This window comes from Canis lupus, chromosome 19, assembly GCF_003254725.2.
Source record: "Canis lupus dingo isolate Sandy chromosome 19, ASM325472v2, whole genome shotgun sequence".
NCBI classification, from domain to species: domain Eukaryota; kingdom Metazoa; phylum Chordata; class Mammalia; order Carnivora; family Canidae; genus Canis; species Canis lupus.
Genome location: NC_064261.1, coordinates 18,612,900 through 18,629,895, shown reverse-complemented (window position 1 = coordinate 18,629,895; position 16,996 = coordinate 18,612,900). Strand labels below are relative to the sequence as shown.

Here is a 16,996-nt window from a genome sequence, read left to right as displayed (position 1 = left end):
AAGTCTCTAAGCCCTCAGTTAGCAGTGTTCCCTGGGGAAGGGGAGTGGGTAACATCTGCAAGCACATTTTTGCATAAGACTGGGAATCCCAGAGCTATGGAAAAGACCAGGCATATCACTTTCTGTAAGAAAGTTTGATTAGGGCTTCTCTAACTTTAGTGTGCATAAAAATCAGCTGGAGGAGTTTTTTTTTAAACACAGATGGTAGGGCCCCTTTTGCAGAGTTTCTGATTCAGTAAGTCTAGGGTGGAAGCTGAGAATTTGCCTAATTTTCTTTGTGTTCAGGATTACTCACATGTTACAACTATCAGTGAACAATGCAAATCAAAATATTCCTTGCTTCTCCTCTCCCTTCATCTTATTGTATTTATAAGTTGAAGATATAATTTTTTATTCCTCTAAACATATAGAAAAATCTTAATAATGAGATCATATATAAATAGCAAATGATAAGAAAAGGAAGCTCTTTTAACCATTCCATAGAAGTTAGAGATGAACTTGATAATCTAGGGTTTTAAGTTCATAATATGAAGAAAAATATGGAAAGGAAATACATACTACATGTGACTTATTAGTGTTCAATCATTTTTGTCTTAGTCTGTTTGGGCTGCTATAACCAAAAATACCACAGACTCGGTGTCTCATAAACAATAGAAATTTATTTCTCACCATTCCTGGAGGCTGAAAGACTGAAATTGGGGTCCTGACATGACTGGGTGAGAGCTCTCTGAGTCACAGACTTCTTATGGTATCCTCATGTGGTGGAAGGGGCCAGGGAGCTCAGTGGGATCTCTTTTATAAACCTACTAATTCCATTCATGAAGGTTCCATCCTCCCCTTCCTACCTCCTAATGTGATCACTTTGGGGGATTAGAATTTCAACATATGAATTTGCAGGGGGACAGAAATATTCAGACCACAGCAGTTGTCAATACATAAAACGTTTTCACATATTAACTACATAGTTTCCAGTTTGAGTCTTGAAAAACAGCAAAACAAATGTCTTTGCTAAAATGTAGTTGTAAGTCAAAATCTCTTTAAATTGATAAATGTGTCAGAACAAGAAAAGAAAAATACATTTTTATTTTTTTCTGATGATAAAAGCTATTCATATGCCTTACAGAAGATTTGGAAAATATATAAAGAAGAAAGTTCAAAAAGAAAAAAAAAAAATCCCAGAATCCCACCACCCAGAGATAAAACCATCTTAACATTTTGCATTATTTCCTTCCAGGATAATTTTTGGAAAACCAATTTCTATATAGACAAATTGTACAGCAGACATATTATATGGCAAACAAAATTGAAAGATTCCACTTGTTCATTTATTCATCCGCCTATTAATTTCTTTCACCAGATGTACTATAATAGGCCATTCATCCATTGACTCACAAAGCATACTACCAATTTCAGTGGGAGATATAAAGATTAATAAGACATGGATCCTTATAATCTAGTAGAAGTGTATTTAGTCAGGATTCTTCTGGACACCCTTAACCAAAGACCAATTCAAATGTATTGGCTCATCAACTGGGAAGTCCAAGAAATGGTGCAAACTATTTCTACATAAGGGCTCCACTTCTCTCCCTTATTTCTCATTTTACTGGCCTCTGTCTGACTTCATTTTCAAACACATTCTCTCCATGTGGTGGCAAGGCGGCCCCTAACAGTTCCAGACTTGCATCGTCCTTACAGTTCATAATAGAGAAGGAAAGACCTACTGTCTCCCAGATTTCACATGTCAAAACTGACGAAGGGACTCTATGTAGTCCTACCTGGGTGAATAGGCAATGAGGAGAGAGGGTTGGGGCTCCATGATTGGTAGGATCTGGTTATACCCATGCCTGCTATTAACACATTGACACCAGAATAATGTGGGATCGGGACAGGGCATTCTCCAATAAAATAGAAAGATGATGGTCAGACAAAGCAAAGATGTCTAATAAAGAGGGAAAAAAGATGTGTACTCAAATATTTTGCTGTAAAGCAGGTTATATTCAGGCAGATAGTCCAGTTTAATATGCTGATTCAAACCGATTCTTCTTAAAGAACAGAATGTACAATATTATCTGAAGCCCTTTTCAAACTTCAAAAACTTTTTTCGCCTGAAAACATGAAGCCAAAGTCCCTTGAGTGTTTCAAACATTTCTAAAAATGAGATTGTGAAGTAAATATATTTTGTGATGGTACGCAGACGTGAGTGGACATGTGTTATACATCTTTGTATTAACTCTAATAAAAGGCAGATGCTGCAGTGTTAAAATTACGATAACATAATAGTGAAAGTAGGAAAGAAAGGTGGAAATCCTACCAAAGTGGAGAAAAGCAAAGGCAAATTAATCAAGCAACAGCAAGCTGACATGGTGACTCTGGATAATTTCAAGGGAAGCCTTTGGCAAGCCAAAAAAGGGAAACTAATATTTGAATAGCTATTTTGCCTAAAACACTGTGCTATTTTTTCAACTTAATACAAAGTAATTACTTATTTCCAAACTAAGATACAGAAGCTGAAGCTCACACAGATTACCTCACTCACCCAAAATCCATTTGAACTGACGTTTATCTGAAGCCAAACTCCCATTTTTTTTTTCCTCTACCAGGCTGCTCCCCCGGAAAGGCTAGATTACTTCAATAAAGCCCCACTTCATTTCTGATGAAAAGAGAAATTAGTAAATGTCCACTCAAAGAAATGATGAAATTAGCCTGGAGTCCTGTTGAGAAACTGTAGTATAAAAGAACTCATGTTGTTAAAGAGCTTGAATGCCTATACTCCGTAATCTCCTTTTCCTGTTTTGAAAATCAATCAACTGTCTGAGCATGTGGACATGATTTCTGTCCACTTTCCTCTTTCACAATTTGTCACCAGGTCATGTTAAACTCATCCTATCTCATTTTTTTTGACTCTCGATGGTCCTCCTGATTGAAACACTTATCCTTTCCTCCAGGTTGATATCATGGCTGCTCCTTGTCATCACTGACAATTCCCTTAACTCAAATGCCACCTCTACAAAACTTCTTCCTGCAACTACCCCTATTAAAATAGCCACCCCATTCTCAGATGGCATTCAATATCTGAACTTGTTTTTTTTTTTTTTTAAAGTTTTTATTGTTTGTCTCTTCTAAAAAGAGAATAGAAGTTCCTCGAGGAAACAGGATTTTGTCCACCACTGTTCTCCAGCATTTGAATTATTCTTGGGACATAGAAGCGCATCCCCCCACCAAAGAAAAAAAAAAAAAAAGAATTTATTGAGTATGTGGATAGCAAGTGCTACAAACTGAGACTACAATGTCATCACCCTTAGGGGAAAAATCCTGTAAGATGAAACAAAAGTAGTGGACTGGAACCTGAAAAGGAATCGTAGTGCCTATTACCTCTGAAGCAAATGTCAACCACATAATATGCAAACACTTGCATAGGACTTACTCGTTCCAGACACTGTTCTAAGCATTTTACATGTGTTAACTCGTTTTCATCCCTCATAATAAATAGGCGTATCACTCCTACTTTGCAGATGAATAATGTGAAGCCCATACACTAACTCGGCCAAGGTCGCAGACCTGTTAGTCAAGGGCAGAGGCAGAATTTCAATCTGGATCGTCTGGAGTTCCTGCTTTTAACTATTTCTCGGTACCGCCTCTCCAAAAAAAAAAAAAAAAAAAAAAAAAAAAAAAATGCCAGGTGGTCGGCGCGAGCATCCGGTTCCTCTATGCCCATGAAATTAAGTTTATCAGCTTGAAATAACTGCGGAGACTGAAAACACACACACACACACACACTTAGTCAAGGCTAGCGGGGATTAATTATAACGCTGTTAGTTACAAAGTGGTTAATATTCCCAATTCTTGTCAACTCCTCAAGTCTACGAGATTTCACCTTGAGCCCGCAGTTAATACCCCCCTCACCCCAGTTTCTCCTCCTCCCCCACCCCTTCGCGCGTTCGCTCCGGGGTTTCTCCTCTGAAAACGTTTACAGACTTGGCCTCTGCAGCTTCCTAGCGGCTGAATCCCAAGTTCTTCATCTCTGTGAGTAACAATACCTGTCTAGCTACCCCGTTAGAACTGATGAAACGGTGGAATGTGAAAGCCCCATGCGGATATCGACTTCTATGCCTGATAGTTACACCCGCCTCTCCGCCAGCGCGCTCGCCTCTCCCACTCTGCTCTGCACGCGAGCGCCCGCAGGCCTCCGCGCTTGCGCACTGGGGCGGCCCCCGCCTCGCCCCTCCTCAGCCGCCGAGCTTTGATGACGTAGGTTTCCTGCGCGTCGGAGCCCGCGGGGCGCGCGTGAAGGGGGATCCAGATCACTTCTCCCAGCGGATTCCGGTGCTGGTGTGTTCCGTGTGCCTGCAGCATGAAGGAGACACCACTTTCAAATTGTGAGCGCCGTTTCCTACTCCGCGCCATCGAGGAGAAGAAGGTAAATGGCCCCGGAGAGCTTCGCGGTGCGAGGGCGGTCTGGTCGCGCGGCCGCCGGCAGCCTTCCGGCTTGGACCAACCGAGCTGGCAGTCGCAAGCGCGGGGGTGGGCGGGGCGGGGGGTAGAGAGGTTACGGGGTGGCCGAGGGGGGTCCGGGGGGGCGGAGGGGTGAAGGGTCCAACGGAGCTGGCCTTCGCAGGCCGGGGGGTAGGTCGGGGGGGGCGGAGGGGTGGGGGGTCCAACGGAGCTGGCCTTCGCAGGCCGGGGCGGGGAGGTTAGGGGGGGCGGGAGGGCGAGGGGGGGTCGGGGGGGGCGGAGGGGTGGGGGGTCCAACGGAGCTGGCCTTCGCAGGCCGGGGGGGAGGTTAGGGGGGGCGGGAGGGCGAGGGGGGTCCGGGGGCGGAGGGGTGAGGGGTCCAACGGAGATGGCCTTCGCAAGCGAGGGGGGGGAGGGGGGGGAGATGGGGGGGGAGAGGGGGGCGGAGGGGTGAGGGGGTCCAACGGAGCTGGCCTTCGCAGGCCGGGGGGGAGGGGGGACAGGTACGAGGTGGGGGGAGAGCCCCTGAGGGGAAATGCCCCAATCCCTCAAGTTTTTTTTTTTTTTTTTTTTTTCTTGGCTCCAGTTGGGTTCAAGGCTGGAATCACACCAGCAACTATTAGTGCTCAGGGACCGAGATTCCACTTTCCGATGGGATGGGGGAGTGGTTAGGAATCGCCGCCGCGCCCCCCCGCCCCATGTTTAGCTCCGGCATAGAGTAGCTGCTCAATAAATACTTGTTGAAGGACTAAATGAATGAATGTTCTGCTTACAGCGGCTGGATGGCAGACAAACCTATGATTATAGGAACATAAAGATCTCATTTGGAACAGATTATGGGTGCTGTATTGTGGAGCTTGGGAAGACAAGGTAATAAAGGATTCGAATTAGATGAAAGCCCAACAGGGAGAATTTTAAAAGAACCTTACTGAATCAGTTGTTTACAAAGCAGCTAAGAAGTGTGCACAGACTTCTTTGTTTTGCTGCCAAAATAAGTATATTTTCTTAAATGCGAGAGTTTTGCGGATTTATAGTTCACATTTAAGATTTTTAACCATAAACGTATTTTTTGTTCCATGAGTATCATAAAATGTATTTTTCATCCCATGAGTATCACGTAGTTTTCTGATCTCTTCAAGCCAGCAGTAATTGCCCTGAATTTGTTTCCTGTACTTCCCATTAAATGGTCCTACTTTTCTCATTTTCCTGACATGAGAATTAGGTTTTTAATATTCATTTGGAAGCTGTAAAAATATTGTTCAGGTAACGTTAGCTAGCCATGCCATATGAAAACTCTTAAGAAATCTCAAGTTTTCATGCCATCTTGTGTTGATAAATAGTTGTTTTACAAAAGCAAAGATCATTGATTTTTAAAAATAAAATCTATGGAATAGTATTATAGGAAGAGTTTTTTTTTTTTTTAAGATTTTATTTATTTATTCATGATAGTCACACAAAGAGAGAGGCAGAGACACAGGCAGAGGGAGAAGCAGGCTCCATGCAGGGAGCCTGCCGTGGGATTCGATCCCGGGTCTCCAGGATCACACCCTGGGCCAAAGGTAGGCGCCAAACCGCTGCGCCACCCAGGGATCCCAAGAGTTGTTTTTTCGTACCATCTTTTTGAGTACACCAATATGTGTTTTATTTCTGTATATATTCTAAACTCTATTTGTGATTTCAGCCTCTAATAGTACATCATACTGAGTGTGTGATTACTCAGAGTAAGATCAAAACTTAATTGGTATCTGTTTTAGGTTAATTTTTAATTGGAAAGGAGATATATTTAGTTAACAGATTTGTGCTTTATCTTTACAGAGTTCTTGGACAGGTTTCCTGTGAACTTGTTTCTCCAAAACTCAATAGGGCAACAGAAGGTATTCTTTTTTTTAACCTTGAACTCTCTCAGATGGCTGCTCCAGCTTTTGAACCTGGCAGGTATTTAAACCTTTTTTTTTTTTTTTTTTTTTTTTTAAAAGCTGCTTTAGCCAGAGGAGAACCTAACAGCAGTGAGCTATTGTTTTAATGCCTGGTGTTATATTTCATGACATTAGCCCATTCCTATTTTCATAGGCAGTCAGATCTCTTGGTGAAGTTGAATCGACTCTTGGAAAGATGTCTAAGAAATTCGAAGTGTATAGACACTGAATCTCTCTGTGTTGTTGCTGGTGAAAAGGTGGGGAATATGCCCAAAATTCTTAATCTTAGGCTGAGTATTGTTGATTCATGGATTCCTGTATCTGTACTTTTATTCTCAGAGCTTCTGTTAACTTAGTTTTATACTGATTCACTTCACTTAAAATGTTCCTGAGTGCTACCCATAGAATTTTATGTCATCTCTCTCTGAAGAGACAATAAACCTCAGTGAAAGTATCAATCTAGATGTGTATAAAAATGTGTTATTTAAAGAACTTGTGGTTTTTCATATATTCTATTTTCTTATGTTCTTTGGGTTGATAGAAGCAGTTAATGTGTTCCTTTTTTACGAATGAAAGAACTGAAGAACCGATTAAATCCTTTTGTGTAGGTTTATTGACTTATGTAGGGCTACACGAGGAGGCAGTGACAGACTAACATTGGAAATACTGCTCTCAATGAATTGTGTGCATGATGATGTTTTAGAACTTTACCCTTGATTAGGGTATTTTGACTATCTTTTTTGTTTCTGGAGAAGTCACTTTCCACATTCTATCCTTGAATATAATACTTTCTATTTGAATTACTTGTAGTGTTATTATAAATATTGTGAAGTAAAACCTAAAAGTTTGAGGTTTTTAAGTTAGGAGACACAATAAAAATATATTTAGGGTTGGGAAAATCTTAGTACTATTGTGTAGTGGTTCTGTTTATTTAGAGAGTATATTTTACTGTTGTCAGATGACTCAGAAGGGTGAACTGTTGGTACTTCAGATGTTGGCCTGGCTTAACATTTCTCTTAATACATTTTATTGGTAGAATAGGAGTAACTCCATGTTTTAACAGCAAGAGAAAAATTTGCACACAGTATTATTTTGCTTATAACTACCCAATGGTTGTGATCCTTTAGGATTTATTTTTGTTTTAAATTCACATTCAGGTTTGGCAAATACGTGTGGACCTACATTTATTAAATCATGATGGGAATATTATTGACGCTGCCAGCATTGCTGCAATTGTAGCCTTGTGCCACTTCCGAAGACCTGATGTCTCTGTCCAAGGAGATGAAGTAACACTGGTAAGCTCCCGTAATTTAAGCCAGTTTTCTCCCTATAAATGAATGAGTATCCTTGATGTGTAGGCAACTTGTTATTAGTGAATTCTTATTGTAGATGGTAATTAAGTATGTTCTAATATTTGTTGATAAGGCAAAAATGATATTGGTCAAAATTGTCCTTGAAATCTCTTCCATCTCTTGTATTAAAGTATCTGTCAATAAAAGCACACCCTGTCTTGGTTTTCTAGGATAAAACTAGATGACTTTTTCTTGGGATTGAGCATGAGATGAAGTGGTTGATTTATGTTGAGGAGCCACATGTGTGAGAGATACATGATTCGCAGCATGTTGAGATACTTGTGCGTACTCTCTGGCAAAAGTCCATCAGAAACAACTAGAAGACTCATTAAAACATACTGCTATGCTCTACCCTCAGAGTAGGGTAGGGGTAGAACCTACAAAGTACTTCTAACAGAGTTTCTAGATGATAATGATGCTGCCACTGTTAGGGCTACATTTTGAAAACTGTTGACATATACTCTTTACGTTGCCCCTCTCTTTTGTGTTCAGTATGTTCATTTCAATTTATATTTGAATTCATGCTGGAATAATGAAAGTACACTTTGGATAGTTTGAGTCTTAAAGTTGTGAAAGGAAACATCAGATGCCCAAAATTCTGAGCAGTTAGGTGTTCATGTGCTGCTTTTAGGCAATAGGCTAGGCTCTAACGACTTAAATGTACAGACAAAGGTTTCTTAACTATAGAGACATGTTCCTTTAGAGAAGGGAATTGGTATGAGGAAGTAAAAGAGTGATCAATTTAAAAATATTGTAGAGTTATTGCTAGTGGTAACCTAGAATATATAGCCACGTTGGAAGAGTTTGGCAGTTTCTTAAAAAGATAATTGTCAATTTATACAGCCCAGCAATTCCATGCCTGGGAATCTACTCAGGAGAAAAGATAGGGCATTTTCAGTCAGAGACTTTCATGGGAATGGTGAATGACAGCATTAGTCATAGCACAAAACTGGAAAGAATCCAAATGTTCATCAACTGCTAAGTTGAAAAACAAATTGTGCTATATCTATATATTCAGCAGTAAAAAGAACCAAAGTAGTAATGCATATACAAGATGGATGAAACATGCTAACTTCAAAAGAAGCACATGTAAAAGACAAAATTACTTGATTCTACTTGCATGGAATGCTCGTGGTTGGGAGTGGGAGAAGTGACTGCAAATAAGCTTAAGATTTGGTGGGATAATGGAAAAGTCAACTGGATTACATAACTATAAAGTACTACAAACAATATTTATCCATAATATTCATTGTTAATGGATTTTATGTTATTTATACATTAAAAAACCTTTTTGACATATGTATAAAGTTCTAAGGAACATGAGTGGCAAAGTCAAATAGGTAATTGTAAAAGAGTTATTTAGGTACTTAACTGAGGATTAAAGGAATTTTTATTTTCAAACAGTATACACCTGAAGAGCGTGATCCTGTACCTTTAAGCATCCACCACATGCCCATCTGTGTCAGTTTTGCCTTCTTCCAGCAAGGGTAAGTCTCGTTCTTGTCATGGGCTGAAATTGTACATACAGCTAGGAACTTTTTTGTTCTGTTCAAATGTTCCCTGGACAAAGGAACAAATACCTCCTTTAATATTAAAGCACCTTTTTTCTTTCCTTGGAAGAGCATTAGTTGGCAAAGAGCATTCTCAATAGAAGTGACAAACTCTTCTATAATGAAGAGAGTTCACAACACTTTTCAAAGGATACTTACAAAGTTACTGCAGCATGGTGGTGCTAGAGATGCATCGATGTTAACAGAGTTGTGTGCTAGGCTCTAATTTGGGAGAGTAGGGTGAGAATTACTGTAAGTTAATGGAAGATGGGACTTTGGAGCATATTAGATGGAGTGGTTGTAGGAGCAGGTTACAAGGGGTAATGGTTCACAGATGGGATAAATCTAGTTTTATCTCTTTAGTAGTTTCTTCACAGTTCACTGCTAACTTTCTACAGCAGAAAAACTGGAGTCTTAGGTTCATGTTATGGTGCCTTTAAATGAAAATTTGAGCCTTAAATCTCTTCAGAAACAAAGGGAGGTATAAATCAGATGTTTTAACGATCTTATGACTAAAAACAAGGGAACTCTTCAACTTTTAGTCATTGTAGTGCAGAATTTCATTAGTGGGATATAGACCAGCACTCTCCAGTAAAAACACAACATGAGCAGTACATGTAATTTTAAGTTTTCCAGTAGCCACATTAAAAGTAAGAAGAAAGAGGGAAAATTAATTTTTATATATATTTTATTTATGTGTAAACTATTACCTTAATATTTAATATAAAATTATTCATGAGATATTTTACATTCTTGTATTTCTACTAAGTCTTTGAAATCTAGTATTTTTCACTCCTGTACATCCTGATTTGGACTAGCACACTTCAGAGGCTTAATAGTCACATGTGACTAAAGGCCAATAGTATTTTTTTAATGAGCCATTAGCTAAACCTAGAAGAACTTCATAATCTGCAACACACTAGGTAACATTTAAAATTTAAAAATGAATGTTATCTAAGTTTTCAAAAATATTTTAAAACTTATTTATGAGAATGCTTGTGCGCACAATTGGAGGGGGGCAGTGGGAGAGGGAGAAGCTGACTCCCTGCTGAGTGGGTAGCCTGACATGTGACTCAGTTCCAGGACCCTGAGATCATGACCTGAGACGAAGGCAGATGCTTAACTGACTGAGCCACGCAGGCGCCCCATCTAAGGTTTTATTGATAAGCCACAAGTCATTTAACCAAAGTGATAGCATTAGATTTAGATTATATATTATTAAAAAAAAAAAACAACAATATGAACTTAAGTGATTTTACTGTAATAACTAGTGATACCCACTTAGCATTTATTTTGTTCATAAAAACTGTAATTCTCATTTCTTCTCCTATTAAAGGGATTCACATCTATAGGCTCAGACCTTCACCATGTTGACTTTATTAATACTATCTTTTAAAAATATTATCTTAAGATTGATAAGCATTCAACCTCAGATTTGCTCAGGTCCATTTAACATTCATTTCAGCACATATTTATTGGTGGATCCCAATGAACGAGAAGAACGTGTAATGGATGGCCTGCTGGTGATTGCCATGAACAAGCATCGAGAGATTTGTACTATCCAATCCAGTGGTGGGATAATGCTGCTGAAAGATCAAGTTAGTGCTTTGATTAATGTCCTATTAAGAATAGGTCTCTTCTTTTTAGAAGCTTGTTCTTATTTTTTGTTTTGTTTTGTTTTTGCTTGCTTTTTAACTAAAAGCCATTAAAGATATTTTCAGTGATTGATTCCAGGCGATGTTAGAATCTGGTTTCAATATTATTACATTCTGTTGACTGGTGGCTACCAGTCTTCCATGCTGCTCCCATGTATGGCCCTCCAGGGTATGGCCCTTCAACATAAAGGAACACTTTTCTTCCCAGTGAGGAAAGAGATTTGTATTCCTCTTCCAAAAAAGGGGAAGGAAGGAAGGGAGGGAGGAAGGAAGGAATGAATGAATTAGGTAAAAAGATAATTTTATTCTCAGAAGTTGGGTTCAATAAGCAGTAGTTCTCAAATCCAGCTATGTATCAGATTCCCATGAAGGCTTCTAGAAAATAGATTAGCATATAGCACAGGTGGGGCACATGGCTGCTTTAGTTGGAATTCTAGTTCTGCCTTATACTAATTGACCTTTTGCAAATAATTTCATATTTTTGTGCCTTGGGTTCTTTATCTGCAAAACCAGGAATAATGTTATTGTCAACACCTTGTTAAAGAATGTAAGGATAAACACATGGGTACGTTGCACTGAGTAGTAGCATATATTAAGTATGCCGTAAAATGTTAGTTTCTATTACCAGTATTGTGACCATTACCAGATCCCTATTTGCAGAGATTCTGATCCATTAGATCACTGAGGCCTGGGAGTCTTTGCTTTATAAAAATTTCCCAGGGGATATTGCAGCCATGTCTTGAACCGATGCTTTGAATCACTCACATAGAAAGGTAGTTAGTGCATCCCTGAGTATATAATGTATGTGTGTGGCCTTTTCAGTGGTATTTTTTGCACTGTCAGGGAAGTTTTTGAGTCTTTTTTTTCCTTTTTTTTTTTTTTTTTTTAAGATTTTATTTATTCATGAGAGACCCAGAGAGAGAGGCAGAGAGGGAGAAGCAGGCTCCCCGTGGGGAACCCAATGCGGGACTCGATCCCAAGACCCCAAGATCATACCCTGAGCTGAAGGCAGATGCTCAATCACTGAGCCACCCAGGCGTCCCTTGCGTCTGTTTTCTTAACATGATAATCCTTCAGACATTTTAAAACAGCTCTCACATTTTGCATTAATTTGTGTTTATACTGTATTTTCATATTTGAAAAGGTCAGGCTTAAATTTTAAAAGTAGAAAAACTATTCTCATGTTTATAGCTTTGTTAGAGAAAGCTATGTGGTTTGTTGTCTTTAAATAACAGAATGCACTTTTATAAATAGGTTTTGAGATGTAGTAAAATAGCTGGTGTGAAAGTACTGGAAATTACAGAGCTAATACAGAAGGCTTTGGAGAATGACCAGAAAGTTAGGTAAGTTTAAAACTAAATGGTCTTTTTATTTTTAACAGATTTTTCTGTTAGGGACTTTTCTTGCACAAGGGTAACAATATAATTTTTGCACTCCCATTTTTCCTTATCTGTTAATCTAAGTTGAAGTGTTGTATTCCAATTTAAATATAGTCTGTATTGAGAAGCCATATATTTTTCTTTAAAAAAAGTATCATTTTCTTCAGAAAAAAAAGGATTTGGTAGCTCAAATTAACAGAAGAAACACAAAGTGGGTTGACACTCTGCTGCTTCTATAATGTAGCACTTCCAAGTCTTCTGAAATATGGGAGATAAGACTTACTTGGTAGGGCTGATTTAAGGATTAAAGAATAATATACTTAGAGCACTTAACACTTGCTTGGCACATGGTTCAATAAATGGTAATTATAGTAACTTTCTTTTTAATTATTACTTTTGATAAGCATAGTAAATTGGTGAGGTTAAGTTAGTTTTTTTCCAATGTTTCTCCATCAAAAGGATGAAATAGTTAACTTTTCCCTTCCTGTTTTCTCTTCCATTATCATACCCCCCTCCTCCATGCCTCCCACTCCCAAATAAAACCCACACAGGAAAGAAGGTGGAAAATTTGGCTTTGCAGAGTCCATAGCAAGTCAAAGAATCACAGCATTTAAAATGGAGAAGGCCCCTATCGATACCTCCGACGTAGAAGAGAAAGCAGAAGAAATTATTGCTGAAGCTGAACCTCCTTCAGAAGTGTATCTTTATTGGATGATTTTTTCAGTAACATGATTCATAACACTTTTGGCAGTATTAGGTATATGTGAAGGGTGTACATACTGAGGTTTACCTTCTGAAACACTGCTTTGATAGAGAACACATTTAAGATACAAGACAGTGACTAGTCTTAAGTCTGACATAATATCCACCTCTTCATCTATCCTACAAAAACAGAAAATTTTCCATCTTAGCCAATTTACAGCATTTTATTTTCCTTTGGAAAATTATTCTTTAATCTCATTGGCATAATCAAGCATTATATATACTGTTACACATTGTTCTTGGAAATTTTTCATACACTTGCCAGATTTATGATTGGAACTGTTGAGAGCCAGTATGTCTCAGTATTTCTCACCATTGTTTCCATAAAATCTTAACCTTAGTTACATGTTTTTTCTTTCTCATTGTTCAGCCATCCATAGCGCAGCTGTTAGTGAAATTTTGCACAAATGATGCACACTTCAGTCTTAAAACTTTTACTCTCATCTTTTTTCAACACTGCATCAAATCACAGCATTTGTTATTCATAGTTTTCTTAACTTGTTAAGTGTTTCTAATCCTGTGCTTTGGACTCCTGGAACTGCCCAAATTGGAGAAGGAATAGAAAACTCCTGGGGTGATCTTGAAGAGTCTGAGAAGGAAGAGGAGGATGAAGATGGCACTGATGAAGCTATCATTCTTGATACTATAAAAATGGACACTGGAGTAGAAGTCTCCAATATTGGGAGCCAAGGTAGGTAACGCTTTATGGCTTTTATGTAATATATTATGTGTATTACAGCTCTTTTATTAGCAGTTCCTTTTTCAGAGGAGCTAAATATTTTGTGGTTTGAATCTGTTCATATTTAACCCCAATTCTTTTCTAAAATAATGTGCTTATCTTTGTGGAGTTAGTGGTACTCTTTTGTATGTAGTGGCATTTTTAGTTTAAAAATGTTTTGTTCTTTTTTCCTTTTATATCTGGCCAGTTTTAAAGGGATGGGTTTCCTAAGGATTCATTCCTGCATGCTATTTTCTCTTTGTAGTTTCTAGACTCAAATATAAAAAGCCCATATAACAGGTATTAGAGCTGTACAAGTGGAACTGTCTGTAATGTTAGAGATCTTTATGTACACTGTTCAGTATAATAGCCACTAGCCACATGCAGATATTGAACATTTGAAATGTGGTTTGTGACAGAAAATTAAATTCTAAATCTTAATTTTAGTTAATAGAAAAGTAAACAGCCATGTATGGCTGTTAATAGAGCAGTATTAGAACATACAAAATTCTAGAATTGCTTAGAATACTGGTAGTCCTGGATAAGATATTCTTTGCATTCTGAAAGCTGTAGAACTTGAGAAAATTGTTTTAACTTTTACTGTTAGTAAAAATTCTTGCTTAGCTCATAATAATCATGAATTGGGCTTTTTTTATGTGGTAAAACTTATCCTCCAAGGTTGGATGTAGCAAGTAGGCTGGCAGAGAACTAAAGGGTGTAATTATTAAAATCTGGCTGAAAAAATTAGGTTATACTGTTTAGGTATGGAATGCACATACCTGCCTACCTTCAAGGAAAGAAGTTATTATCTATAAACATTACTGAGAGGCTGCTGGGGTGTTTTTTTGTTTGTTTTCGTTTTTTTAAGATTTTATTTATTTATGAGAGACAGAGGCAGAGACATAGGCAGAGGGAGAAGCAGGCTCCATGCAGGGAGCCCGATGTGGGACTTGATCCTCCAGGATCCTCCAGGATCATGCCCTGGGCCAAAGGCGGTGCTAAACTGTGCTGAGCCACCGGGGCTGCCCTGCCGGGGTGTTTTGTGAGAAAAAATAATCCCCATTGATTGGGAGCCTTATTCAGCTTTCCCAGTGGTTACTTCTTTTGGTATTACTCTTCCAGACCTTGTTCCATGTATTTATTTACTGTGTATTTCCACCAGAATAAGCTGCTTAAACACAGGGACTGTGAATGAATCCTTAGAACTTTTTCATGTCATCAGCCACATTTTTAAATGCTGCATTGAATTCTAGCTTTGACATTAACTAGGTTGGCTTAACGAAATTCCCTCGTTGATAAATGTTGCCATTTTCTGTTACAGTGCTAGAGTAAAGCATCTTTGCATAGGCCTCTTTTTAGATATTTTTGAAATATTTTTCTAAGATTAGTAAGATTAATAGCTAAACATTCAATTACCGCTTGGAAGAGTAATATTTTCAACTGAATGAAAGTAGACCTAAGATAATTGGGAGGATAAAAACAGGTAAAGTCTTTCTAAAGCATATAAACACTAAAAAGAAACTTAACTGAAAACTATAAAGAATTGATATGCCAACTAGGAAGAGGGCTAATCCACATTGTATATAGTATATATATATATTATTAAGGCTCAGGAGAAAAATTGGCAAATGATACAAAGTAATTCTCAGATATAAATGGCCAGTAATATATTTAATGGGCAACTCTAGTGGTAACAAATAAATTCAAAGCAGAGATTTCTATCAGAGAATATTAGAAATTGGGGCATCTAGTGGCTCAGTAGGTAAAGTCTGACTGGTTTTGACTCAGGTTTTGGGATCAAGCCTCATGTGGGACTTCATCCTCAGTTCAGAGTCTCTTCCTCTGCTCTTAGATAAAATCTTAAAAACCACCATTGGCAAGGGTGCATATAGGAAAAACAGGTTTTTCATTTAAATTGGAACAGTATTTTGGGTGGATTTAGCAATAAATTTTTTAGAATGTATATACCTTTGACCCAATAATTGTTTTTTTTGTATTTTCCTTTCAGAATAGAAGATACATAGATTTTGCCCCATTATGACATGTACAAAGTAGAATATAATTACAGAATTTTTAGGAAAGAAGTATAAATTACAGAATTATACATATAATTAATTACAGAATTTTAGGAAAGAAGTATGTTATTTTTCAGAGCTCCAAGGAGTTACTTTAGGGAAGGAAAGAACCAAGTAGTTCTGTAAACTCCAGAATAGTTGGGGCTATTTGTATGCAAACAGAGTATCAGAACTGCTGACATAAACCTATGTAGAAATTTTCCACGTGATTATACTTAGATAGTTTCCTTAATTTCTTAATTATTTTCTTAAAGATGCCCCTATAGTACTCTCAGACAGTGAAGAAGAAGAAATGATCATTTTAGAACCAGACAAGAACCCAAAGAAAATAAGGTAACAAATTTCTGGTTTATTTCAAATGTATACACATACTCAAGACTTCTGTGGTTTTATTCTCATCCTACTATAAACAAAGACACCCCTATTTTATTCAAATTCCAGCTGTTCTTACTGAAAAACTGGATGGATGCCTTTAAAGTTACCTCATTTTATTCTCATAATTGGCAAATGTTGTATGTTCTACTAGAAAAAAAAATAAGGCCTCCTATTTTGGTGGTCCAAAATTTAATGAGCAAATGGTGTAAGTCTGGTAAACCATCCATGGTCTCACCTTTATAATGCTAATACTGTTAGTAAAATGTTAATTTATTTTATTCACAGAACACAAACCATCAGTGCAAAACAAGAAAAAGCACCAAGTAAAAAGCCGGTGAAAAAGAGAAAAAAGAAGAGAGCTGCCAATTGAAGTGCATAGAGTTGTATGTTTGTATATATAACTATTAAAAGGATATTTATTCAGTGCTAATAACTTTGGGTATTTTTCTACTCACAAATCCATTATAAAATCTAGTTGATTCTTTACATAGCATTTTACATTATGCTTTAAAATATTAACCTTCTGGACAACTTAACAGGTTTTAAATAATTGTAAAGTGTAAAAGTTGAGGAAAGAAAAAGCACTTTCATAGTGTGTTCAAAGGGCTGAAAGATTCTCAGGATCATCACAACTGATAAATAAGCACAGATTTATTCCAGATATGCTTAGATTATGCTCAAGTCACAAAATTGATCCAGTTGCTTAGGAAACTGAATATTAAAACTTCAATGTTTCCCTAAAACTATTTTTAATTTCAAGAG

General features: G+C 37.8%; 2 protein-coding genes across 4 annotated transcripts in view; one reads left to right on the top strand and one right to left on the bottom strand.

Annotated features, from left to right (window-relative positions):
- SMIM43 (small integral membrane protein 43) overlaps positions 1–4,171 on the bottom strand; it is a 37,904-nt gene extending 33,733 nt beyond the window's left edge. For all 3 annotated transcript variants that reach the window (XM_049097396.1, XM_049097394.1, XM_049097395.1), the window contains exon 1: positions 4,038–4,171. The gene's annotated coding sequence lies outside the window, so the exon portion shown is untranslated. The remainder of the gene's footprint in view (positions 1–4,037) is intronic.
- A 30-nt stretch (positions 4,172–4,201) lies between these two features.
- Positions 4,202–16,667, top strand: EXOSC9 (exosome component 9). The gene is made up of 12 exons (XM_025420502.3): positions 4,202–4,417; positions 5,228–5,322; positions 6,268–6,387; positions 6,523–6,625; positions 7,526–7,663; positions 9,125–9,207; positions 10,736–10,868; positions 12,180–12,268; positions 12,856–13,002; positions 13,573–13,757; positions 16,114–16,192; positions 16,520–16,667. The coding sequence occupies exons 1-12, from the start codon at positions 4,352–4,354 to the stop codon at positions 16,602–16,604; spliced, it is 1,323 nt and encodes a 440-aa protein (XP_025276287.1). The 5' UTR covers positions 4,202–4,351; the 3' UTR covers positions 16,605–16,667.
- The last annotated feature ends 329 nt before the right edge of the window (positions 16,668–16,996 follow it).